The following is a 26,343-nucleotide window of genomic DNA, read 5'->3' on the forward strand; positions in this document are numbered from 1 at the left end:
CAGTCACACTTTCTAGATCATTGCTTCAGAGGAGTCTGCTCAGTAATGGCAGACATGTACATGACAGATGTGCACATGACAATGTCAGGGAAGAGTTTCCAAACACTCAGCTAAGAAAGTAAAATAATGATGTTAATCAAGAACAGTGATGTATGCTCACCATATACCCCCTCTAGTTCCCAAGGGAAGTCCAAAAGGAATTCTGGGCTAATTCCTGTTAACACAATGGGGTTTGTACACACTATACCCCTCCCCTCCATCCTCAACCCCAAAGATACTGACTCAGCAACTGGCCTGGAGCCAGAGCAGCATATTCCAAATTCAGAGTGTGCAAGAATGTTCAGTTCAATTATGACATAATGGCTGCAAAGCTGTTCCTGAAAGCCAAGAAAACCTGAATAATGTGGTTGGGTTATATCATACATGAGGCCATAATAGAGTTTAAAAACCAATTTGAAAATTCCTTCATTCCATAAAGATAGCATTAAGATGAGGGCAAAATCATTCTAGTTCAAGGGATGGGAACAAAGTATATAAGGAATTATGCAGACTCCTTTCCACATTATCCTTCTTAACCAACATGATCCATTCCCTTTGAAGATATCTCATACTTAATACTGACCTTGAAGGCAGGCAATTTCATTAGACATCTTAGTCTTATTGTACCCAGCTAGTAATGCAAGTTTCCCTGCTATTTAAAAAGCACATAATCCCATTTCCAAAAACAACTGTTTGCAATTCAAAAACCATCCACCCAGGTAATGTTTTCTCTTTGTTCCTAAAATTCCATCCATTTTCAATTTATCTTGTCAAAGAGATGAAGTTATATTTATGCTCCCACAAAACCTAAAAGATGTTTCATTCATTGCTAGCCATTTTGTAGCAAATGACTTTGGACATTTGAGTTGCTAAATCCACCATTTCTCTGGACTTGCGATAACAGTGAGACCTAGGCCTGTAGAAATACAAAGTTCAATCTGAAAGTTGGGAGCCAGCCACTCTTGACATTAGGCTGTGGCCTCCCTCAGTTATGTGAGATTCTACAATCTTCTGAGTCCCAGTCTGCTTTTTAACAGCTATCACTGATAGAGTTTTTTAATGTTTTGGAACTAGAAGTGACTTTGGAGATTCCCCTTGCTTTATGTATAAGGAAACGAATGCTTAAGTCTTTCATACTACATTTTTCAGTTCATTTCTCTATATTTTCTCCTGGAATAATGGCATATTTTTGTGTATAATGAGATCAATACAAATTTCAGAACTAGAAGGGATCTCCAAGTTCAACACTCTTTCTTCCAAAGAAATCTTAAAACACTTTTCATATTATTCCTCAGAATATACTAATTAACAGACACTTCATCTTGTATAAGTCTTAATTTAAGGATGGAGAGAATGAGGAAAGTCTGTTTCAGACAACAGAATTCTTTTACCATAAAAATGAGGCTCTGTTCTCTAAATCCAAAAAGATTTACATTCATTTCATTTTTGAACCTGGAGAAAGGGCTGAATTTAGATCTTTTTTCCCCAGATTAATGTCCTGGGTTTAATGATTCTATTAAACAATAGTATCATTTCTCTTCACTGGGTGGAAGGACTATGTGTTTTAAGAAGCAAAGAGTTAAAAAAAAATCAAACAATTCAACGTCATGTCTTTTCCTCCTGACTAAACTAAAAATCATTTCCCTACTATTTCATGATTAAAATGAAAAAGCACTGGAACAATGAGAGGAAATTCATTTGTTTCCAGTTGTAACAGTGTGATTTCTGCTGCAATCCCATTGGCAACAGAAGGCAGCAACATATACCACCACTGTCCTATTACAACACAAAAAGCTGTCAACTTTGAACTCCTTTGAAATGTTGTTAGTAAAGTAGAAAAGACAAATGTGGATTTCCTTCAATATTATTTGGGCAACCTAGACTTAAAATAGTGACCAGACTTAAGATAGTGACACTATAGAGGTTCTCTATCCTTAAGGCAAGACCAAACCAAGATACTGGTGCCCTACGTAAGCTAATAATTTGGCACACTTTCAAGCAGATACTCTTCAAACATTTGCTAACTGGTGTTTCGGTGAGGCGTTGCATGGCAGGCTGGAGACAGTGTGGAGACAGGGTTGGTGGAGGCTTTTAGCTTACATATTCTACTCAACACAACAAAGGACCCACAACTGACCAGGCCAGATCTCCTTGGAAGGCAGTTTGACGAACATCTAATGGATTCCCAAATATACTCTTACCTGCTCCAAGATGTTTATTAAAGCTTACTTCTGTCTCTAGTTACACCCTGAAAGGAGGTTACTGTTTTATATTCTTTTCTCCATCTTGTTACATTCCCAATGTTTTATACCCTTTATAGATCCAATATCCCTTCAGGGACACTATCTTTTCATTTCTATAGCCTTTACTGAGCATTTGCAATGTGCCACGTGCTGTGCCATGTATTAGAAATATAAAAGTGATTAAGATATTGTCCCTGCCCTTAAGGAACTCATACCTTGAGCAGCAGAAAGACTGACAAACAACACAATACCACAGTGATGAAGGCTGTAACAGTAAAAAGGCTGTTAGTAGATATTACTGGTGAAATGGTCTGAAATCCTTGAATGTGGATACTTTCTAAAAACAGTAGGTACTTTGAGTTTGCCTTCATCTCTAGAAACTTTAACTTTGGTTAGGATTTAAATAAAGAGAGAGTAACATTTTCATGTTTCCTGTTCTCTGTAGCTGTACTGGGATGGGAAGTTAGGGATGTAGACTCATATCTATGCTAAACTTAGCCAAAACTTTATTTTGCATATTCTTCCCCAAATGATTTTGTTCCTAAAATTTGTTATGCAATACTAGAGTAAGGATAGAGGAAGCTCACCTAGTCCCTGCTGTGTAGCTACACATACCTGATCCACATGATTTCTCCCCTTCGAAATAATTGCAAACAAGATTAAGACTGTATTCAGGAACTATTCCAGCTGGCTTTTGGCTTCCTCTGATGTACTCTCCTTGAATAAAACAGTGGCAAAAATTAGATTTGAATAAGGAACATAAAAACACCTCACTACTTGTACCAGATCACCTCAAAGTCCTGCTATGTTTGAAACCCCAAGCCCTAGCATTAGAGTAACTGAATACGTCAGCCAGCTAGAGTATATATAAGTTATAAAGTACAAAAACTTTAATAATTAAAAAATAACCTATTTTAAAGGCATCTCTCACAGTGCCTCTGGGTACTTTAGAGCCAGGCATCTAGAACAAAAGAGAAACACAGTCTAATAAATTCCCAAGTTGGAAAAATCCTCATTTCTATTACTTACCTGCCAACGGTCCATCTAAATAAAACCACACAGCCACATATTCCTCTGATGAAGGAGACAAAAAAATACTGATCCTTCCTTGGCATGTGGCTACTGTTGCCACAGCAGCAGGGAAGAAAGACAACCTGGGGATCCTGCCTGTGTAAAGCACCAGCCCCACCAATGTTAATTTTCAAAACAGGGCCTTTCTGGTTCCAGGCGATTCCTCAGCAGAGCAGGACCCAGGTTATTGAGCTACAATATTTCACATAGAACCATGATTAGTTCTGCTTTGCCCCAGTATTACCATAATCACCCAATATTTCCAGGGTATATCTTTTTTCCCAATGTCTTAAATTTTTCTATTTACCTATAATGCACCTCAATGTATAGAGCTCCAAATATTAGTAGAGAGTTTCACATGTATTTTTATAAGCTAGTCCTCAGAATATGACCAAATGAGAAGACGGTGGCCTTTAATAAGCACCTCAACTGCTCAACGTTGTGCATACCAAGGCACAGCTCTAGTGGCTGCTGAAACAAGGAACTGTATGCTAATGCTGGGAAATGTGCTAGAAAGTATTGGGATATAACAGATTTTAGACACCATCCCTGTCCTTGAGGAACTGAGAATCTTGGGGTCAAGCTAAGGCCATATTATGGATTTTTTTTTTAAAGGACACTAAAATACAATGTGCCACATACACACTATTTATTAACAAACAAGAATAAAGATCACCCAAGCAAAACACTCCTTGTTTAACACAGCCTTAGAAACAGTCACAAGCTTAATTCACAATGACATTTTAGTGGAGACTTTTCTACCTTTGGACTTATTAAAAAACTGTATGAGCTGCTATTTGTCAGAAGTGAGTATTTGTCGAGAACGTACAGTCTCTGATTTATTCTCTCATTGTTCAGTACCCAGAGGGCTGCTTTTGCCCAATAAGGCTGAGAGGAGATCCAGACAGCTGATCCAGAGAGCCCCTGCACTCACAATGTTCCCTGCTGCACCTTTCAACCTCTTCACCCCAATTAAAGGTCAACATGGCTGCTCAAAAATATTTATTTAAAAAGGCAGTCAGCTCAGCAGGCTCCCAAGTGTGAATACACTACCACTTCATAGAATTCAATTAAACCCGGGACGGGGCATCTGTGAATCACTGCAAGAAGTATGAAGTTGAGATATTTTCTGCTTTCTCTTAAAAAAAAGCTTCCTTTTCCCGCCCGTCATTTATTTACTTCCCAGAGCGCCATCACAGACACACGCACACGCGTTTATAATCTCCCCCCGGTGGTTCATGGATTTATGGCTCCCGGTTTAATTAAATTCCCTCTAACGACAATGAAAATTGGCAGCATGCGGCACTGCGAATCCCAGCCAGCCTGCGCGCCGGCTCAGAGCCGAAGAGTCGCGAGTGCCCACCCGCGGCACGGGGGTAGGGGCACCCACCTGAGCCTCACGCCGCCAACATCTCCGCTTCCGCCCCGCGCCAGGCACTTCCGCCTGCACCCGCCCGGCGCCGGCCCCGCGTCCCGCACTTCCGCCCCACTCCAGCAGTGCTGCCGGCTGGGCTCCCTCGGATCTGGTCCCGTCTAAGCTCTCAAGAGTTGCAGCGCCTGAACGTTTACTCTTGAAAAGTGACACACAAACCAAGGCCAAACTAAAAAACAAAACATGCAAAAGTGATCCCGCATGTTTGGGAACCATTTAATAACGAGCCTCAGGTGCAGATCCAACGTTTTGAGGCTGTGGAGTCTGAGCCATTTTAAGCCCTCTGCGTGGATCCATTCTTTCGTTAATTTAATACTTACCGTCTCCCTTTTCTAGGTCTTGGCTGAACTAGGTAATGAGGAATGCGATGAGCAAAACTGGCAGCCGTACCCTCTCGCAAACTGAAAATGATGTGGGAAAGCACACATTAGGAAATTATCCCTTATTAAATAGGTCGTGCATTTATTCCAGTATGTGCTTTGCAGGGAAGGAATATGAACCTATGAAAAGATCTGAGGGGAATCTCATTGAAGAGGTAGCTTTGGGGCTGGGATCTGAAGGGCGTGGGGTGGGGGACAGCTTTGCAGGCTGTGGGAAGGGTGTGGTGGAGCGGGTGCAGTATGGGCTGTATCCGGAAGACTGATGAGTATGGCTGAGGCTTGGAATGGGGGAGAGAGGTGGAAACAGGCTGGAGAGGGTAAGCAAGAGTCTGGCCATGCAGGGCCTTTCAGGTTTGTGCTAAGAGTAGCTGGGGGCATTTCTGTTTTATGCGGGGAAGGGGTTGAACAGATTGCTTTTCCATTCTGAAAGGATTCCTCAGCTTTGGCAAGTAGAGATGAGAAGGGTTTAGGATAGGCAAGAGCAGAGCAAGCAGGGAGGTGAGGAAGTTACTGAGCAATCCAGGTTCTAGGTGTGGTGGCTTAACTGGTGGTACAGTAAATAATGAGAAAATGATGGATAATAACTATAGTAATACTCAAGGCTAACATTTATTGATTGCTCACAAAGAGCTTTATACTCATTAGTCTGTTTAATCCTGAGAACAATGCTATTCAGTATTACTGGTACCATTTTACAGATGAAGAAATAAAGGTTTAATAACTTGCCCAAGTTCTCACAGCTACAAAATGGTACATTGGAATTCCATCTTTTGCTATCTGATGCCTTAAGCTTACCACTATATATTCGATCTATACTCAGTAGTCTTAAAAAAGATACAAAGCAAATGAAGGTCAGGAATGAATTCCTTAAACAAATCACACTGATTTTGTGGTCTTGCTAGAGGCCACATTAAGAAAGTAGAATTGACAAGGTCTTTGTCACTTCAGTGTTTTCTGACAGGCTAAAGAAAGAATTTTGTGACTGACAACAGACTACCTATGATTATTTTTCAGTTGCTACACTCTGATGAGACTTCATTTTTCTGGGAAAAAAAAAAGTTGATAAAGCACACTCCACCTAACAGTTGCTGATAGGATATCTTTACAGAAGGAATCTGGGGTCTAGTTATAAAGACCTTGGTGGAGTATGAGTAAGTTAGATACTGTGGAGTGACAGAAAATCTTCCTAGAAATGTAACTCCAGATCAGCTTCCAAATCTCATTTATTGTTGGAAAACAAAGGTTTATAAAATCACTTGGATTTATGAAACCTGATTTCACCCACTGAAGGAAGAGAATGGATTCACCAAGGCCAAGGAAGGCTTTTAGCATTGGTTATGAGTAAATTTCTCTAAGGAGTCAAAAGTTAACAAATTCTCAGAATTTGAGTTTAATGAGTAAGAATTTCTTGGGTTTGTAAGTGATAGCACAAGACCTGGAGCCTCCATGCCATTGTTTTGGTTAGAAGGAGTCCTGTGGAATGTCTGGGAATCCCTGAGAACTCACTGTAGTTGATACCCTCTTTGGGAGTGCCTGGCTGACTGCCATGAGCTCAGAGGACCAGTTTAGCCGCTAGGTCCAGGACCCACAGTGCTAGGGAAAGGAGTTCTGCTTGGGAAAATATCTGGAGTCTGGCCAGGAAAAATGATTGTCTACAAAAAAAAAAAAAAAAAAGGGCAGTCATAGCAAAATTAATAAACATGTATTAAATGGTCACAAAATCGAACACCATGTCAGCTTCATTAATGGCTGGATTTAGCATTCATAACAACTTCATTACATTGGAAAACAGTTTTTAGATGAGATGCTTTCACCAAGTTAGAGTTCCTGAGTATATGTGATAAGTGTAGAGAAATTATATTTTACTTTAGACAAATAATTTCACAAGCAAAATTTGAAAAATCCTTTCATAGAAAAATTATCAAGTGTGAAATGTGTATACCTTTTAATATGTTTCAAGTGATGTGAAAGAATGTTTTAAGAATATGAAGGTCTTAAGACAGCTCTGGGTCTTGTACAGTTTTGTTCATTCAAAACATGCTTGTTGCTGGGTGCGATGGCTCATGCCTGTAATCCCAGCATTTTGGGAGGCCAAGGCGGGTGGATCACCTGAGGTCAGGAGTTTGAGACCAGCCTGGCCAATGTGGTGAAACCCTGTCTCTACTAAAAATACAAAAATTAGCCTGGCGTGTTGGCATGTGCCTGTAATCCCAGCTACTCGGGAGGCTGAGGCAGGAGAATTGCTTGAATCCGGGAGCGGGAGATTGCAGTGAGCTGAGACTCCATCCTGGGCAACAAGAGTGAAACTATGTCTCCAAAAAAATCCCCAAAAACAAACAAAAACTCCATGCTTGTCATTAGGCATTTGACTTGTGTCTCCTCCGCTAGGTCTGGACTACAATTCTAGGCTATGCTCTACCAATCTGAATAGAACTGATGTAGGGATCTCTGTGTGCTAGAATGTTATGAACTCACCTGCATTGAGTTCTTTAGTGGTCATCTCTGAGGCAGAAGCCTGGTGTAGAGAAAGCCTGCTGTCACAGTTTGATCTGTAACTCCTGACATAACTCCAAAGGTACTTTAGGGGACACATGACCTGTTCTTCTAGAGATGACCTGGAGGCAGGCTTCCCTCTTCAGGCCTCTGAAAGGGTGTGGAGGGAGGCATCTTCACTCCTGTCCCCTTAGCTCTGGCTCTGAGAGAGCAGAAATAAAGAAATGGCCTTTGATGTCAATATATTCCCTTCAGAATGCCTTAGAAAAATAATGTATGTCTTGGCAAGTAGTGACTGTCATGCCAGCTCTGTTTTACAGTAACTTGGCTCTGTGTTGTCACTCAAAGAACTTGCAATTTGAACTTTGACTAGGAGGGACAGTCTCAGTAATTGCCACAATTAGGTGATGCAATTGTTTTGGTGGAGAGATTCAGAAACTTGGTAGGTTTTCTTTTCCGGTGTATTTCTGGTCTTTATAGTGAGCATATTTGTTTATCTCATGAGTCTCCCATCCTCAGGTCTGCAAACTCCACAGGAAACAATCTGTAAGGGCCAGATACTGTGTTATGTTTAAGGTCATGGAGAAAAACAGTGGCAACCTCCCAAAGAAAAGACAAGCTTCTGAGTCTGGGATGTGCTGGGTTAGTGGGGTCACTGTTGACTCCCCCCAGGCCAACCGTTATGGGAAACAGAATTATAAGCCCGACTCACCAGGGGAGAATGGATCTCAAAAGCCTGATTCTTATGTCTCCTTGGACATTTAAAAAACTCTGCTCTTCTGCCAGACAGAGGAGAGTGAAGTGAATTCTAAAAGGAGAAAAATGTTTATTTGTTTTAAAGCTTGCTCAGTAATCCACTTAGGCCATTTACATAAACAACCTTCCCATGTAAACACCATTAATTATGTAGTATAAGAGCCAAATAAAAATGCTAAAAAATAAAAGTAATTGTAGAATAAATTAGTATGGCTTGAGTGCACAAATATAGAGAAACTGTAGCCTTTTACATTTTATTGAAGGAAGTGGATGTGTGTTTTTTCTTTTGTTTGAGCTACTACAACAAATGACATTTTACAGATGGATACCAAAGCTGTTAAAGTTTAAAACCATACTGGTGATGAAATTACAGTTTTTGCAGAGCCCTTTGACTCAAGCCTCTTTATCTGTCTGGAGAAGATTGTGGGCTAAGATAGGAGTTGAGTGTTCTGTGGATTTCCCCAGAAGGTTTGTTGGAGCAAGACCATTGTCTACTCCAAAATCAGTAGCTTCCAACCTCCTTTCACCTGTAATAACAGAAGATTACTTGTGTCTGTGCTAAAGGAAATGAATTGAGTGCAGCCTGCCAGGCAAAAAGAAGAAGGGCAGAAACTGACACTGTTGAGGAAATATGGCATGCGGGACCTTGTAGTAACAATACCAGGGCACATTTATGCCACCCTTTGTAGTACGGCAAGAGTCTGTATAGATATCATTTAATTTGATTCTTCACAATAATTCCTTAAGATAGACAAGGCATGCATTTTTATCAGTCCCACTTTACAGACAAGACAATTGAAGCTTTGGGAAGGAAAGAACAACGAAGCTGGGATTGGAAAGCATTTCCTAACTCCAATCTATATTTTTTTCACTACCCCATTCATAATTCTTTTTAAATGAAAAGAAACATGGTTCAGTTCCTAGCAATATTTTGTGCTATGTAGGATCTTTTAAGAATGTCGAGTGCATTTACATCATTTCCTCAGGGAAAGTTTTATTTTACCTGGACAGGCAGGAAATGGAGTTGAAATGGGAAAAGTTTTTCATTTTTATGGATTAAACCCATCTGTTACGTTCACTAAGGCTGGATCATGGAGGAGGATAGATTTCTCATGGCATAAAGAGAGGAAAGTAAAGTGCACCTCCTTTGTTCCCTGGTTCAGATTCACACCCATCCAGGGAGCCCTGTTCAGACAAAATAGGGCAGCCAGCCTGTCAGTCAGAAAGAAAAGATACTGTGGTCCTCAAACATGCCCCAACAGACTGAACAGTCTTCCACAAAGTTGAAGTTAACACTTGTTGCTCAAAAGAATTCTGAGGGTAATTTTTTTCCACATATTTGAACCTCCTTCAGAGACATATGCTTAAATATTTTATTATGTTATCTGCTGGGTCTGCACAGGACAAAAATAAAGGAAAAATTTCAATTTACTCACAATAATGACTACCTACTATGTGTCACAGTCAAGCAGTCGAATGTTAGTGTTTTTTGGTTTTTTTTTTTTTTTTTTTTTGAGTCAGAGTCTTGCTCTGTCACCTAGGCTGGAGGACAGTGGTGAGATCCTGACTCACTGCAACCTCCACCTCTTGGGTTCAAGTGATTCTCCTGCTTCAGCCACTTAAGTAGCTGGGATTATAGGCGCACACCACCACGCCTGGCTAATTTTTGTATTTTTAGTAGAGATGGGTTTTCACTGTGTTGAACAGGCTGGTCTTGAATTCCTGACTTCAAGTGATCTACCCACCTTGGCCTCCCAAAGTGCTGGGCTTACAGGCGTGAGCCACTGCACCCACCTTGGAATGTTAGTGTTGAACCACACACACATACCCCTTGTAATAGAGCTCACAGTCAAATATTAATGGAATGATTATGTCAATAAGTATTTGCTGTTGAAAACCCATTTTCCAATGGGAGTAAGACCACTAACTACTTAATTGGAAAATGCAGTTAAAGTGGGAAGTATGTATATGATTCGATATGTATATTTTTAATCATATAGATATGGTTTTTACATATATATATATTTTTTTACTTAAAATACATAAATGAACCTTCATTTGCTAAATTTGATAGAGCCAAGATGCTTTCTTTTAGGATCTGTCTGGTCATTGAAATTTTATGTTAACATTCTTGCATAAAGCCCACTCAAAATGATGGGATATACATATCATCTACAATTTCCAGTTTCAGATACTGTAAAGTAGAGGGAAAACCTAAAGACACTTGTGAAGCCATTTAAATTCACTAAGATTTTTATTTTTTTCCCCAATCTTCTATACTTGTCTTGACTACAACTAATTTAAGAGCAATTATTTTCCCCCAGCTTTTCAGGTCTTTCCAAAGCATTTAACTGAGCTTTCATAGAAACAGTAACTCTCTTTTTATGCTCATATTTGATCAGTTTATATGATATTTAATTACACTATGTAATTATAGTAATATAGTACAACCACCATAAACAGGTTTGGGAACAAAAGCAACCCACTCTTAGTAAGCATAAGCTCAGCCGGTGGGAGTAGAGGCGTTGAGGTTACCAGGTGGCAGAAGCCACAAGTGTTTGATCGTGATCTGGGCAATCCATCAATACGTTTTACGAAGGGATTTGAAAGCATCACTTAATTCCCTGTGGTGCTGAATTAAGAGAGCTTCTGTTGTAATTAACAACAAATAAATATTACTAAAGAAAAGCGGTGGGTGCCATAAAAGTCTGTGATTGGGGATGTGATATATACATACCAGTCCTGGGACGTTTGGAAAGGACTTGACTGTTGACCTAAGATGATTAGAGTTACCTCAGAGATGGGCTGGGGCGGGAATCTGGAGGAAAGTGTTCCAGGCAGCAGGAGAAGCAGGGTCAATGGTGTGAGGGTGGAAGGAGGATGTGTTGAGAATGAGGAACTGAAAGAAGGCAGTGTGAGTGGAGCAGAGAGTGGCAGCTGGGGAGCAGTCCTGGATGAGGCAGAGGGAAGTAGAGGCCACAGTCATGAAGCTTTCCGGGCTCTGACAAGCAGGAGGTCTTCATCTCTATTGACGATGGGAAGCTCCCAATACATGTGAAGCAAGAGTGTGCTTATTTGATCAAGAGCAACAGCCAATTTGTAGAGTTTAGTTTCCCAAATTCAATTTGGGCACTTGGATTATATGGTTTCCTAATCTAAATACACTATAGGTAATGGAGAGAAAAAAAAATCTTTTTCTTGACCTCTGCCATCAGAATTTCTCTTAGAGAGGAACTGTCCTTGTTCAGGAAAATACATTTATCAGCAGCTTGTGGGTCAGCGATGAAGATCTGAGGATAGGTGTTGAGATAACAAAGAGATGCTAAATATCTCTGCTGAGAAAATAAAAGGGAGTGAGAGAGAAGGAAGGGGAGTATTGTATTGGTTTTCTAGGTCTGCCTTAACAAAGTACCACAAACTGAGTGGCTTAAAATAACAGACATTTATTCTCTCCACTGTGGAGGTTAGAAGTCTGAAATCAAGGTGTCAGCAGGGCCATGCTCCCTCTATAAAGCTCTGGACAGAATTTTTCCTTGCCTCTTCCTGGCTACTCCTGGTGCCTGCGCAATCCCTGGTATTCCTTGGTTTGCAACTGCATGTCTCCAGCCCTGCCTCTCTTGTCACATGGCATCCTCCTTGTGTGTCTCTGTCTGTGCATCTTCTCCTTTTCTTATAAAGATGCCAGTCATATTGGATTAAGGTCCACCTAAATTACTTCATCTTAACTTGCTTGCATCTGCAAAGACCCTGTTTCTAAATAAGGTCCCATTCACATGCACTGGAGGTTAGGACTTGAGTATATCCTTTTGGAGGACACAATTCAACTCATAACAGGTATAAACAGAGAGAGGTGAGAAGGATAAAAAAAATCATGAGATGTTAAGGGGTTAGGGTGGCTACAGCCGTTAAGAAATCACTGGTGGTGGAATGGCTGAGAGAACTAATAATGCATTTTAAAGTGCTTTTTGAAGGCATAGAACTTCAAAGTAGCCAAAAAACATGAAAAAATGCTCAACATCACTAATCATCAAAGAAATGAAAATCAAAACCACAATGAGATACCACCTCCCACTAGTCAAAATGGCTATTAAAAAGTCAAAAAAATAACAAGGGCGGCAAGGCTCTGGAGAAAAGGGAATGCTTATACACTGCTGGTGGGAATGTAAATTAGTTCAGCCACTGTGGAAAGCAGTTTGGAGATTTCTCAAAGGACTTAGAACTACCATTAGATCCAGTAATCCCATTACTGAGTAGATACTTAAAGGAAAATAAATCATTATCTCAAAAAGATACATGCACTCATATATTCATCGAAGCACTATTCACAATAGCAAATACATGGAATCAACCTAGGTGTTCATCAGTGGTGGCTTGGATAAAGAAAATGTGGTATATATACACCACGGAATACTACGCAGCCATAAAGGAGAATGAAATCATGTCATTTGCAACAACATGGATGCAGCCAGAGGCCATCATCCCAAGTGAACGAATGCAGGAACAGAAAACCAAATACTGCATGTTCTCATTTATAATTGGGAGCTAAACATTGGGTACAAATGAACATAAAGTTGGGAATAATAGACTCTGGGGACTATTAGAGCAGGGAGAGAGAGAGTGGATAAGGGTTGAAAAACTACCTATTGGGTACTGTACTTACTACCTGTGTGATGGGATCATTTGTACTCCAAACCTCTGTGTCACAAAATATACCCATGTAAAAAAACTTGCACATGTACACCCTGAATCAAAAATAAAAGTTAAAATTATAAAAATAAAGATCTGATCCCAAAACAAATAAATATCTTTCTTCCTGTGTAAGACGTGACTACCTACAAAATGTCTCTCCACTGTGCCCAGAGTGATGACTCCCACCTTTTCAGTGACACTTCCGTTACACATGTGTTTGTTGATGCTTTGATGGAGGAGATGAGGGGGCAGAGGACAAGTGTGGTTAACAGGAAGGACTTGGGCTCCATGTTAGCATCGCTGACATAAAGGATGCAATCATAGGAAACCTCCAGAGAACAATTCAATAGATGTTGGAAAGTTGGGGGAGAAAAAGTAATCCTGTGACTGTAAACCACTGTGCCTGTGTCCTGGTCTCCCAGATATTCAGAGAAATATTGAATTTCCACAATCTAGGGGGTTGGAAACCTTATCTCCACCTTCTTGGGCAAGGGCCAGGGTTTCAAATATAGTTATGAAAAATCTTCCTATTCATTTGGTGCTGTCAGCCCTTTGAGGGTACGGTACAGGGTTTTAGCTATATTTAGAGTGCTTATGAATTACTTTAAAAACACACCCCAAATCCCGTATTCTGCATCTCTTGACCTACCATTTTCCAAATATAAACATTCCAAATAGATGATCACTTTGATGGTGGGAGACTGTTCTCTGAAGTTCAGTTTTCAGGTCTTGTCAGTTTCCCTTCTTACTTCAGTAAGATGTTAAGTTTTATTTCTGGATCAGTGGCTGAAGCACTGAAGCTCTTCCATGCCATTCACTCAGGTTGGTGGTTTGAGTCTCAAAACAAAGGAAACGATTTCCTGCAGTGAGTCCAGATGCTTGTGCTCAGCATTATTGCTATTAGCCATCAAGTCAGAGAGTTGTACAAAATTAAATCCATCCTTGAGGCCTGGAAGGGAAGACAATCTTAATAATAGCTTAAAGTCCTCAGAGTGAAATATCCTGAAGCGGGGGAAGAACTACCATCTCCATGAACTACAGTCCTAGGCTGCAGCCTTTTCCTTTATTTCTGTGCTTCATTGACGTTGGTATTTAACACAAATGTGGTTTTAAAGCATATCAAACCCTCATTAAAACCTAAATAACTGGCAAATGGTTAGAATAATTAATAAAGCAGAGTTTCTTTGTTTGTTCTGTAAGCAGCTCAAGGAAAATGAGAAAATTTGCAGTTGGCAAAGGTATTATTGGTGGCTAATACATCCTGCCTCTGTAGAATCTTTCACATCTTACTTGTGTCATGAGCACTGAGGCTGCCCAGGCAAAATAAAATGAAAAGCGGAAAACTATCCAGTCTGTGAATACAATACGAAGCTGTATTTGGATATTTAGGCAAGAAACCTTTAGGGTCTTCTCCCACTTTGTGCATTCTGCATGGATTGTTGGTTAGCATGGGTGGATACTGCTCTACTTTACCCCTGAAGGAACTGGCTAAACCATCCATTCTCCTGCATTATATCAGGGAAATCTGTGTTCTCTGGCTGCTGAGAAAAGACGGGTCCTGTTGGTGAACCTCACGGTCATCCTCTTAAGCCTCTGAGAACCAGCTGGTTTCTCGCTTGAACCAAGTCATGTCTTCATGACTTCTGCATGCTGAGGGAAGGTGTCCTCAATAGAGGCCCTCATGTCTCAGGAGTCCTGAGATGGCCCAGAGAATGCTAGAGGAATGACCTCTGAAGTTCCCTCTGACCCAAGGCCTATGCCAAGTTTCAGGCTCTCTAGTTCTATATAGGGCTGGTTCGTTTCCATAATTCCTGCTCTGCACTTATTAGTCCTCACAACAACCCTTTAAAGACAGTTATTCTGCCAATATAAAAGGTGCCAGTCTCCTATGGCACCCTGGCTTTTACCATACCCCAAGCCCAAGACCATCTTTTCAAAGCTCTGTGTAAACTCTAAATGGTTACCATATGTTAGAAAGATTAAAACAGAGGGAGAAAAAAATCTCAGCTTGAACTAGCTACATTGGTGCTCATTACCTTGCAGATATAAAGCATTCTTAAGTTTTAAACATTTCCATTTTTTAATAAGAGCAAGTCAAAGTTGGCCAGGATTCTGAAGAAATCTCTTGAAATGGTAATACATTTTAAAAGATTCTTTATAAAATCAAGAGTAGTAGCTACTTTCTTAGTAGCTTCCAAACGTGGAAAAAGCAGGAATACTGAAGGATACCAATACTTAGACAGATATGAATGTTAGAAAGTGGGGATCAGTTATTCACATTAGTTAAAGAGACAAGACAGGAGTAAGGGATAAGTTTGGTGGCAAAAAGAAAGTTAATCTAAGAAACACATGAAACTGGCCTTGTCCTCTTGTACTGCTGGTGGCAATTCAATTATCATATAGTCATATTTCTTATTTTGTAATTGTTAATTGGTTAAGACATAGAGCATTTCTATGATATTCTTCTCTCTTCCCAGGCGTGTGTGTGTGTGTGTGTGTGTGTGTGTGTGTGTGTATACAAAAATGAGGAAATGGAGAAACAGCAGAGACATGTGTTACGGGCTGCCTCCATCTAGATCTGGGAAAGGTCAAAACCCAGACTTACTGTTCCCTTCCACTATCATGAGCTAGATGGTCACCTTGAAGACGCACAGTTTCTTTGCCATCAGGTCTTATTCTAGGGTTATTTGTGGCTTCTTGGTTTAGCACTATTTTTTTCTGATCATCATTGATTCTCACATAAGTGTAGATGATGAGGGAGAAAATCTAACTAAATGGAATCCTTACTACATGTGTCATATTTTCTCTGCCCAGTGCCTGTCTTAAAAGCTTATCTAATTGTATATTATCTCTCATAGCTTGCGTGGACTCCTCTTTCCTCTTGGTCTCGGGAAAAGAGAGAGAGGGTGTTTAAAGATAGTTCTCCATGGCATGCCGCCTGTACTCTTGCAGGTAATTTAAACGCCACGTGGTCTCCACCATTGCTGTGTGCTGTAACTCAGTAACCCAGTGGTAGCTTGACCTTCAACAGCTGCGGAACCTCTCTGTTTCAAAGCAGGGGCAGAAGAGGCCATTAGAGCAAGGAAATAACATGTGGCTTTCCAAACTGCATGAAATACGTCTATTGTGACTAGATGAATTACATATTCATGAAATCTGTGAAATGGAAGGCAACTCTGCTTGCCAAGCCCTCATGTTGGCTGAGCACAAGGCCCAGCAAACAATGCAAAGCTCTGGCTCTCTCACTTATTTACCTTGCCAGTCAACATGTGCTGTGGAATTACAGGTTTCTACAAATCATGAGAGGAAAGCTGGGAAATGTTCTGCATTTCCAAAGAAAACTGAATTCCAGAATTATTACATTTTAATCTCATACCAATGAGCATTTATTGAGTAGACACTGTTCTAACATTATCCTAACAAAACTGCAATACTGTATTATTAGGAAAGGAATTTATTAGTCAAAATGGAGTCCCTGCGCACACTGTGACGATCCCTCTTTTCTCCATTAAGTAGAATGTCTAACTAGTATGTGTATAACCACTCACACCAAGGTAAGAGTTTTGATGTTTCTATTTCTTATTACTTCCTGTTAGAAGAGAATAATGGAAACTATTTCTACCTTACAGATGGGAAAAATGAAGCTAGACATGTTAAGTGACCTCCCAAGGGACATTGTTACTGGCAGAGCTGGGAATAGCATTACATTGCTGTCCCTTGACTCTGAGTTCATATTTCCAGTACCAGAGCATTCATATGGATTTGATTTTAGTATTACAATCTCAGTAACAAGGATGACCAAAAAGATTTTGACATTTCAAGTGCTCTCCGTGGTTCTGTTCGTAGCTCATCAAGGGCATACGTCCAATACTGGTTAGTATCTTGCACATGCTGTTCCTCTTAGCTTCAGTCCTTTCCCCTTCTCTATCCTAATATAGCTTCATCTTTACATTTTCTGCTGAGCCTGGTGAGGTAAACAGGCTCACTGGTGGCTACTCAAACCTTCTTCCTGAGGTTTCTATACTGCAGAGATTCCAAATACGATTTAGGGCTCTGCTAATCAGATGCATTCACACGAGACTTAAATTCAGAACTGAGTTAAATGGCAAGAGCAGCGTGGTCTTTTAGCCTTTATTTCTCTCCCCAGCAAGGATCTAACAGGAACCAACAACTGTATCCATAAAGAATTGCAAATGATTTGTATTCCTGGAGCCAATGGTTGCACTGTCAGCCTTTTGATTTTCAAGCTTCCCGAACGTGGCAGAGAAGGCAGCTCCACTTGGGAGTCCAGTTCTGCATTATTGTTCTAGGACACATTTCTCCAGGTTTTGCAGAGACTGCTCTTCCTGACCTTTCAAAGATTTTGTTAGCACCTAATTTCCTGTATTAAATCCTTTTCTACTTAAGCTTGCTAGAATGGATTCTCTGATCTGCAACTGAGTCCTGACTGATCTGCTGCTCGAAGATCACCTGTAAGGCCCTCTGCACCCTGAGTCATCTGCCTGTGTTCAATCACATCATAGTTCATTTAAATCAATCTCTCTCTCTCTGTGTGTATGTGTGTGTGTCTCCTATGCCCAGACTACAAGGTTATTCATCTTTTAGTCCTGCTATACCTGGGACAAAGCCAAGCACAGAATATTCACTTAAGAGATGTTTGTTTGAATAAATGGATGGATGACTAAATGCATAGGAACAAATATCCTGTGATGCTTAGTTCACGGGAGAATGAAAAACTTGTTGAAAATGCAATTTTATTTCATATATATGCCATTAGTGTATTTTATATAATAAAATGTAGAAAGGCACATACTTTTAGCTTGATATTAATCATTACCTCTTACTTAAACAGTCAAATGGGATGTGCTTGCCCGGCAGTTAAATATTTTGCTATCCTCAGAAGACTTGCAATGTGCATTGATGAATGTGAGCCTTGCCTCTTACTTAGCTCCTGTCTCTTCCCCAACATTTCTTCCCGGGTAAATTCTGAACAGGTGCTACTAGATGCCTCATTAACTGCATGGAGCTTTAGAAATCGTGGGTGAGATGATCCCTTGCCAGAAAGTAAGCCCTGAATTCTTTAAACACTGTCCTGGACTTAAAGCACTGTGATTCTTTCTGTGTTGCCACCAGCGACAGTCAATGGCTTAAGGTGCCAAGAGTTTGAATTGATGTTATGTCTTATCTCACTCTGATCTTCCTTCTTGTTATTATTCAGTCCTTTCTCTATCATTTATCTGTTTCATTTCCCCATTAATATTTATTCAGTGCCTACAGCTTACATAGTAATAACAATGATAGTAATATATACATTCTATTTTTAAAAACCGTTGTAAAAAATTTTCACAATTTGTAACTCATTTAATTCTTGCTAAAATTTTCTGAGGTCAGGAGGTTAGGAACTAATAATCTCATTTTATTTGTTAAGGGTTGAGAGGTACAAAAAGAGTAAGTGTCCTGCTGAAAGTCACACAGTAGAGGTGGGCCTACATGGTACCAACTGACGTGATCTTAGGTTCAGTGTCTGTCCTGATGCCATTTTTTTTTGGAGATGGAGTCTTGCTCTGTTGCCCAGGCTGGAGTGCAGTAGCATGATGTCGACTCACTACATCCTCTGCCTCCCGGCTTCAAGTGATTCTCCTGCCTCAGCCTCCTGAGTAGCTGGGATTACAGGCACCAGCCACCACGCCTACCCAATTTTGTATTTTTAGTAGAGATGGGCTTTCACTATTGTTGGCCAGGCTGGTCTTGAACTCCTGATCTCAAGTGATCTGCCTGGCTCAGGTTCCCAAATTGCTGGGATTACAGGCGTGAGCCACTGCACCCTGCCCGATTCCATATTTTTAATGGTAAGAAACAACATGAAGATAAAAACACAAAATTGAGAATATCATATCTTTAGGACTTTGCACCATGAACCAGTATATTATGTATGTGTAGACACAAAGGGCATATCATGGTGAGTTTGAAAATCTTTCCACTCAATTATGCAAGATATTTCTACCATTCATGAATGTATATGCTGCATCTATATGACGCACCCAATTGGAGAGAGCAGGGAAATCTCAGCTGGTGATGATGAATCTCTTTGGCATTAACAGTCCCATGGCAGCAGTAATCAGAGGAAGCCACACACCCACAGTGCTCTTCCCTGGCCTGATGACACACAGGATATTAAGCAATATTTCCAAAGAAGGGATCAGCCAGGGGAAGGGAACCGAGGTTGGAGAAACATTCTAGAAACCAAGTCAATTGGGAATTGATTTAAGGGTCTAGGGAGAAGAGAGGGAGAACAGGGGAGGAGATGGTGAATCATTTTCTGTGTGACACCAGAGAGCAAAATACTTATACCAGTGGGTAGAGCTAGAGGGGAGGCAGAAGAACATGGTTTCTAGCAATTACAGGAGTCCAAAAATGAGCTGGACCACACTGGAAGGTAACAAGCTCTTCATCATCAGAAATGTTCAAGAAGAAGAGCACCTGTCAAGGCTGCTGTAAAGGAGCCACCCATGTGGGGAGGTTAGTGTCATCGAGTTGTCAGATGCCAGCAGGCTGGGAGCAGGTGGAGAAGCAGACCTCACCCAAGGAGTCTGATTTAGTAGCTCTGGTAGTATCTAGAGAATCCTTGTTAGGAAATCGCTGGACCAGAGTGGTGAACTCCACAGTGGAGGGCACAAGATACATGAAATTCCCTTGATATTTACATTCTATCTAAGAGCATAAAAAGAAAGTTGGCTTACTAACATTTGATGTCTAGTGAATCAGACAGTCTCGTGCCATGTCTGAGAGGTCACACCGGACACTGCAGCAAGAGCAGGAGCCCTTCAACACGGAACGCTACAGCAGGATCTTCCTTTGTTCATTTATATTCACTTGTTTCCATACATCTGTAGTTTAACTGTGCCCTGTTAAAGAAATGTATCTTAAATTACAGAATTGCAAATAGTATTATCTTTACACTAGCTTAAATGAAATGGGAAATAAACTTGACAATTGTTGTGTCTCAAAGAGGTTTGTGGTTATCTTGGGGTGAAATAAAGCATAGTCTAACTTAAAGTTGTACTTTTTTTTCTTTTAAAAAGAGACATGTGTGATCATGCAAGTATGCTGACCTCCTGTGATAAGTGGCTGATAGTAGTAGACTTCTTAGACAATTTTGAACAAATAAACACACTTAATGGTCCCACTTAAATACATGGACCAGGCACGTTCTGCTTTAAGTGGGTTAAGTCATTGAGTCATCAATAGTCTTAAAAAGTAGGGACCATTAACTCCATTTTACAGATGAGGAAACCAAGGCTTAGAAAGACAAAGTGACTTCCCCAAGATCACTCAGTTAATCAGTGAAAGAGTGGGGTTTAAAGGAAGACTCTTTCTCAGTCAAACAAACTAATTTACTTCTCTAAGGTGAGAAATCAGTTGCTTTTTGAAAAAAGAAAACCAAAAACCTGTGCTATGGTAAAAGCATTTTGAAAATAATGGTTGAAAATGTTTCCATTGTTAAGGTTATTTTTGTTGCCAAAGCTATGTAAGTGTACAGCCTTTAACAAACAGAACATTGTAAACTTAGAAAACATAGTAATAAAATTTTAAAACTGATTTTAACGTGAAGAGTTTCAGGATATTTTGAAGAATCCATTTATTAAACATATAAAAATACATTAAGTTCTAATTTGCTGGCAAGAACAAAGGATAGAGCAGGAAAAAGTGAAATTCATTTGAAAACTTAAAAAAAAACTTTCTCATAATTGGTGGATGCGAGTAAAAATAAATTTCATGATTTAGTAAGCCCAGCCAACAATGCATCTTTCCCACATTTGCATCGACATATTTTGGAGAAGCATCTTTCTCAGCAATGACAGCCATTAAGTCTGCACCAAACTTTCATACTCATTTATCACAAGGAACTAAACCAAGATTTTTTTTGTAATGAAGCATAGTCAACTGCATTATTTTCAGTAAAGAAATGTTGTCAGTGCTGGCAGCTTTTTGGTGAGAGCAAAAACTCTTTGTATAAAATACAATAAAACAAAAATTGTAAAATAGTTTATCTTCACGTGATCTTTTAAATTATTGTGGGTGTGTTATAATGCTTATAATGTGTCAGTACCGTAGTATGTGTACATAACTTGCAAGTGGATATACAAAAATAACAAGGTGCCTACTCAAATACTGTACTAAGATGGGACATGGTCAGCTGAGTTTGGAGACTACTGGATGTGACATCCTTCAGTGTCCATTTCCCAGCTTGGAGTTTTTGAGTCTCTGGTAAGTGCTCTGCTCTTACCTAAGCTGTGGGTAATAAAGCCTAAGTGCTAGGAACATGCTTCCCTCCAAGGCAGGCAGCACCTCATTATCCAGCTCACTGCCCAAGAACCCATTCAAGAAACCAAAAACAAAAACAGAAAAACAGCTGAAGACCCACATTTCCAAGTGAACCAACTTGATTTAAGATTTGAAGCTATTTGTGTTTTGTACAATATCTAATGCACTGTTGATGTTCAATAAATAACAAATCATGATATTAATAATTAAGAATTGATGTTTGTGCTCCTGTGAAATGCTTCTCAAAAGAATTATTCCCCATTCACTCATAAAGAAAAATGAGAGGATGAGACAGAGCAATAGCTTTTAAGGAAATTTAGTTCCAGCTACTTCATCTGCATATGTTTTTTTCCCTCCCTCCTTGTGAATCTGATGAATAACTGAGCAAGACAAGACCCAGAGCCAGTCTAAGCTGCTTCCCCACCCCCTTTGTCTTCCTATCTTTAGGTGGGAATGTCTAGAATGTTGAATTACATGATTTTAAAGTACTTGACAAACATTAATTAACTGGGGGTCGTTCTTTGTTTGAAGAGAGTTATATCTAATTGTGAATATGTCTCCAATTATCTGCTCCTCTTTTTGACTGTATTATTATCTAAAATGTGCAGTATCTGATTTGCTTGTACATTTAATTTAGTAGGCTTTTGAAATAGGTGGCAACCATGAAAAGAGGGACATATTGTCACCTTAATGAGAAAAATTATAATTGTGTAAGATTTATACTTATGCTCACGTATATGCATATTACATGAATCTACAGACACATGCACATGCAACCCTCCCTGCTACCACATACATGCTTCCTTCTATTTGTAACCATGCTCTCTTGTAAGCCATGAATTTCGACAATTTTGATTACCCACACTGAACTGGACCCTATTCCTTCTGAGCTACAGGGATTGTTGAGATTGGCTTTTTAATAGCAGAAAATCAGAAAAGCTCTCTAAAAAGTGAATTAATCCTCTTGCAAAAGTGAGTGTAATTAATCACAAGAGAAAACTGGCCATGCATGTCAACTGAGTCCAGGGAATTGGCTGAGTGTTATTAATTCATTACCCACCACGATCCCTCCTCCCACTTCATGTGGAAGGAGAAGTGACGGTGTGAATGGCAGCCATACCCGGATCTGGCATGTGGACCTGGAGAACCAGATGGATTACAAACTGTGAGAGATGCTGGGCTCATGTTATGGATAGGCAGTGCATACTGCTAATTAGGATCATAGATTTGAACAATGTCTAAAATAATTAGCCTTGCTCCTGTCTGGATTCTTCCCTCTGGTTATTTTCAGGCCTGACTTAAGGAGACAGCGGTTTCTTTGGGATTGGCTATTCCACCTTCTTCTTTCCCTTCAGAATCTACAAAGAAAGGGATGTCCACCAGCTGTCGAGGTGGCTGGTATGTGCCTGTGCAGGTATGTGCCTATACAGGGGTGGCTTACAGATTTTTCTATTGCTTAGAGAAATTTTCTATAATAACAAAAGAACAAGATGTAAATTAATATACAACTGTAGGACTTACACTTAGTATGCATTTCAGAACTGATTTCCGGGTAAACCACATACCAAAACCTAGACATGTGAGTAACTTATAAATACTGATATGTATGTCACTCTTAGCCTCATTTCTTTGCATTGCTCATCAGCTTTTAGAGGCAGTGTCATGTGGTGGAGAAAACAGACCTGAATTCAAATCCTGCCTTCACCATTTACTCACATTTACACACTACAGACCTTATAATCCTTATCAGTAAAAAGAGAATCGAGAATCATAGTACCTGCTAAGGGTGAATTGCGTCCCTCCAAAATTCATATATTGAAGCCCTAATCCCAGTACCTTAGAATGAGTGTAGTTGGAGACAGGGCCTTTTAAAGAGGTGTATTAAGTTGCAGTGAGGTCTTTAGGTTGGGCCTTAATCCAATCTGACTGCTGTGCTTATAAGAGGGGAAATGTGGACACACAAGCAACATCAGGGAGTATGTTCACAGTGGGATCACCAAGTGAAGAGGCAGAAAGAGGGCAGCCATCTGCAAGCCAAGGAGAGAAGCCAAGGAGAGAGGAGAGAGAAAACCAACCTTGCCGGCGCCTTAATCTTGGACCTTCAGTCTTCAGAACTGTGAGAAAACACACATCTGTTGTTTAAGACACCCAGTCTGTGGTATTTTGTTATCGCGGCCCTAGCAAACTTAAGTAATACCTGTTACATGCTTATGCAGATAAAGGAGATGATTTTTGCATAGAGCCTGGCATATGTTCTCAATTAATGACAGTTGTTATTGTCATGTAGGTAATCAGTAAATACTATTTCTTCCCTTTCTCCCTGAAGAGGTTGTCATTTGCAGGATTCCTTAGCCCTAACCCATGATATCTATTTGAAACCTGACTCCAGGCAGTATGACTCTTTCTTTTGTGTCCTACAGGATGCTGCCAACCCAGTCTCCTTATGAGTGGTCAGCCAGCCCTCCCCTAAAGCCCCTTGTTCCTGTCTGGATTCTTCCCTCTGGTTATTTTCAGGCCTGACTTAAGGAGACAGCGGTTTCTCTGGGATTGGCTGCCCCATCTTCTTCCTTCCCTCCAAAATATACAAAGAAAGCGATGTCCACCAGCTGTGGAGGTGGCTGTAAAAAGTGCTGGAGAATATCTCACTGTGGTACTGTGGATGCCCTGCATTTCTGTACTTTTTTCATTGACATGGAGAGGTGTCTGGATAGCTAATGGCTCCGTGTTCTATATAAAGTCAATGTAGGTGTCATCCCAGACACAAACACCAACCCTGTGGTGTGCATACTTTTTTTTTTTGAGATAGAGTCTTGCTCTGTCACCCACGTAGGAGTGTGTTGGCACAATTTTGGCTCACTGCAACCTCATCTTTCCAGGTTTGAGCAATTCTCCTGCCTCAGCCTCCCAAGCAACTGGGACTACAGGTGTGCGCCACCATGCCTGGCTAATTTTCATATTTTTAGTAGAGACAGGGCTTTGCCATGTTGGCCAGGCTGGTCGCAAACTCCTGACATCAGGTTATCCACCCGCCTCAGCCTCAGTGCTAGGATTACAGGCGTGAGCCACTGTGCATGGCTTCCTACTTCTGATGTTTAGCTTTGGAGCTAGGTAAATTAGCACAAACCCACATCAAAACACTTTCTGCCCTGATCCCAAACAAGGCAGTTGGTGATGTGCAGCCCTGCTGACGGCGATGGCCTTGGGTCCAGCCCCTGCCTGGGAGGGCTGCATGTGCTAGCAGTTGTTCAGGGGCCCTGCTCATCCCTGGCTGAGGAGGGAGGAGCTGCTGTGAGGACAGTCTGGCACATGCAACCAGAGCAGAGGCACAGGGGCTATTTTTAAGATGTTTAGGATGTAAGAGATTCTTCAGGAAGAAAATTCAGAGGTGTTCTCTTTTCTCTACGGGTTAGCAAGCTGGCTGGCTACAACCATTAGTGTGTTCATTAATTTAACCAGTATTTACCGCACGCCCACCAAGTACCACTGAAATCCTCCATGAGGAGCATCATTATGATGAAAATGTCTGATGATGTCATAGGCATTGGATTAATTCCTTTACAAATTATTACTGACTTTATTGTTAACATTTGTCGAATATCTTCTAACACGTGCTTTATTTTTACAGTAACCTCATGAGGAGGTACTCATCTCCATTTCACAGATGAGAACACAGAGATTCAGATAATGCTCAAGGTCACAAAGCTGGTAAATGCTGAAGCCAGGAGTGAAACTCAGATTGTTTTGATCCCAAAGTCTATTCTTTCTTTATTCACTTGCCCAAGAGATAGTTGAGAAAGAAATATTCTGTACTAATTGAGGCCCTTCGTGTTCTACACTTGGAAGTTGCTCTGAAGAGGAACATTCTTCTCACAAACAATGCTAGCTTTATTTCACCCAAAAGATGTCTCTGGTGTGATTTCTAGAGTATTGCCCTGGGTGCTCAAAACTGCCCACTACACTCAGCAGCCAGCTTTCCACTGATATTTGAGAGCTATTCCTTTGGGTTAAAGCTGTGCTCTGTAGGGCGGAACGTTTATTCCATTATGTCATTTGGCCTTCATGAGAACGTGCTTATCATGTTATATTCTCTTGGGGTGCTGCAGAATTCAATGCAGATTGTATAGAGAGAGCTGGAGAGCCAAGGCTATACGATGTGTGAGAGGTGTGAGGTGTGGGCCCCTCCAGGGTGGGGCAGACAGTGAGGCCCAAGCCTTCAGAGGGAGTAGCTGGGTTGTGTTATTGTGAGCTGGGATTTCCTGAAGCTCAAGGCTGCTCTCTTTCCAAATCCTTCTAATCCTCAGCTGGATGATGGAGACGTTAGGGAATAGGCATGTGAATAATAAAACACTGCATCTGCCTCAAATTGATACCTAACCATGTTCATTCATACCTAACCACATGCAGCCCATTTAAATGGAAATACAGTTCTGTTTAATCCAACCACAACCTAATCCTACTACTAACTTATATTTATATCATGTTGACCCTTTACAAAGCACTTTCGTAGACATCACCTCATTTGGTTATCCCAGCGAACTCTATGGAAGACAATTTTCTTCCTTTTCCTGCTAAGGGACTTGAGGCTCATGTGAGTTAAATGTTTTGCTCAGGATCACAGAGCCAGGCAGTGGGGGATGTGTGGGGAAGCACACCTCATCTTTGGGTTAAAAACCAGAGCTCCTTTGGTTGCATCAAGCTGCTTCTTTGACTACATACTCATTCACCTTCTAGAAACCTGAAAATGCTGGGCTCCTCAATCACAGAACGGCTTCAATAAACAAAAAGCTGACCTAAGTCTTTCTATTATTCCTGGGTATACACAGTCAGTCTGAAGCCCAAATTATGGAAGCACTCCCTCTAATTCTGCTCTCACAGGATGGCTTTCAAGGATTGCAGCTGGTTGTGAGCCAGCTCT

At 40.6% G+C, this 26,343-nt stretch overlaps 1 protein-coding gene across 3 annotated transcripts in view; it reads right to left on the reverse strand.

Moving 5' to 3' along the window:
• LOC105714194 (glutaredoxin-like protein C5orf63 homolog) overlaps nucleotides 1-26,343 on the reverse strand; it is a 67,381-nt gene that overhangs the window by 17,069 nt on the left and 23,969 nt on the right. For 2 of the 3 annotated variants that reach the window (XM_064366279.1, XM_012448101.3), the window contains exons 2-7: nucleotides 19,848-20,008; nucleotides 13,753-14,052; nucleotides 8,371-8,466; nucleotides 7,641-8,202; nucleotides 5,106-5,186; nucleotides 2,898-2,999 (exon numbers count right to left, since the gene is read on the reverse strand). In XM_064366279.1, the coding sequence (XP_064222349.1) occupies nucleotides 2,898-2,908 (11 nt within the window). In that variant the 5' untranslated portion in view covers nucleotides 2,909-2,999; nucleotides 5,106-5,186; nucleotides 7,641-8,202; ... (1 more) ...; nucleotides 13,753-14,052; nucleotides 19,848-20,008. Of the gene's footprint in view, nucleotides 1-2,897; nucleotides 3,000-4,743; nucleotides 4,796-5,105; nucleotides 5,187-7,640; nucleotides 8,203-8,370; nucleotides 8,467-13,752; nucleotides 14,053-19,847; nucleotides 20,009-26,343 lie in introns of those variants that run through there. The other variant, XM_012448096.2, reaches the window with a different exon arrangement.

This window comes from Aotus nancymaae, unplaced genomic scaffold (genome assembly GCF_030222135.1).
Source record: "Aotus nancymaae isolate 86718 unplaced genomic scaffold, 86718_ANA_hifiasm-v0.15.2.pri h1tg000064l_1, whole genome shotgun sequence".
Taxonomy (NCBI): Eukaryota; Metazoa; Chordata; class Mammalia; order Primates; family Aotidae; genus Aotus; species Aotus nancymaae.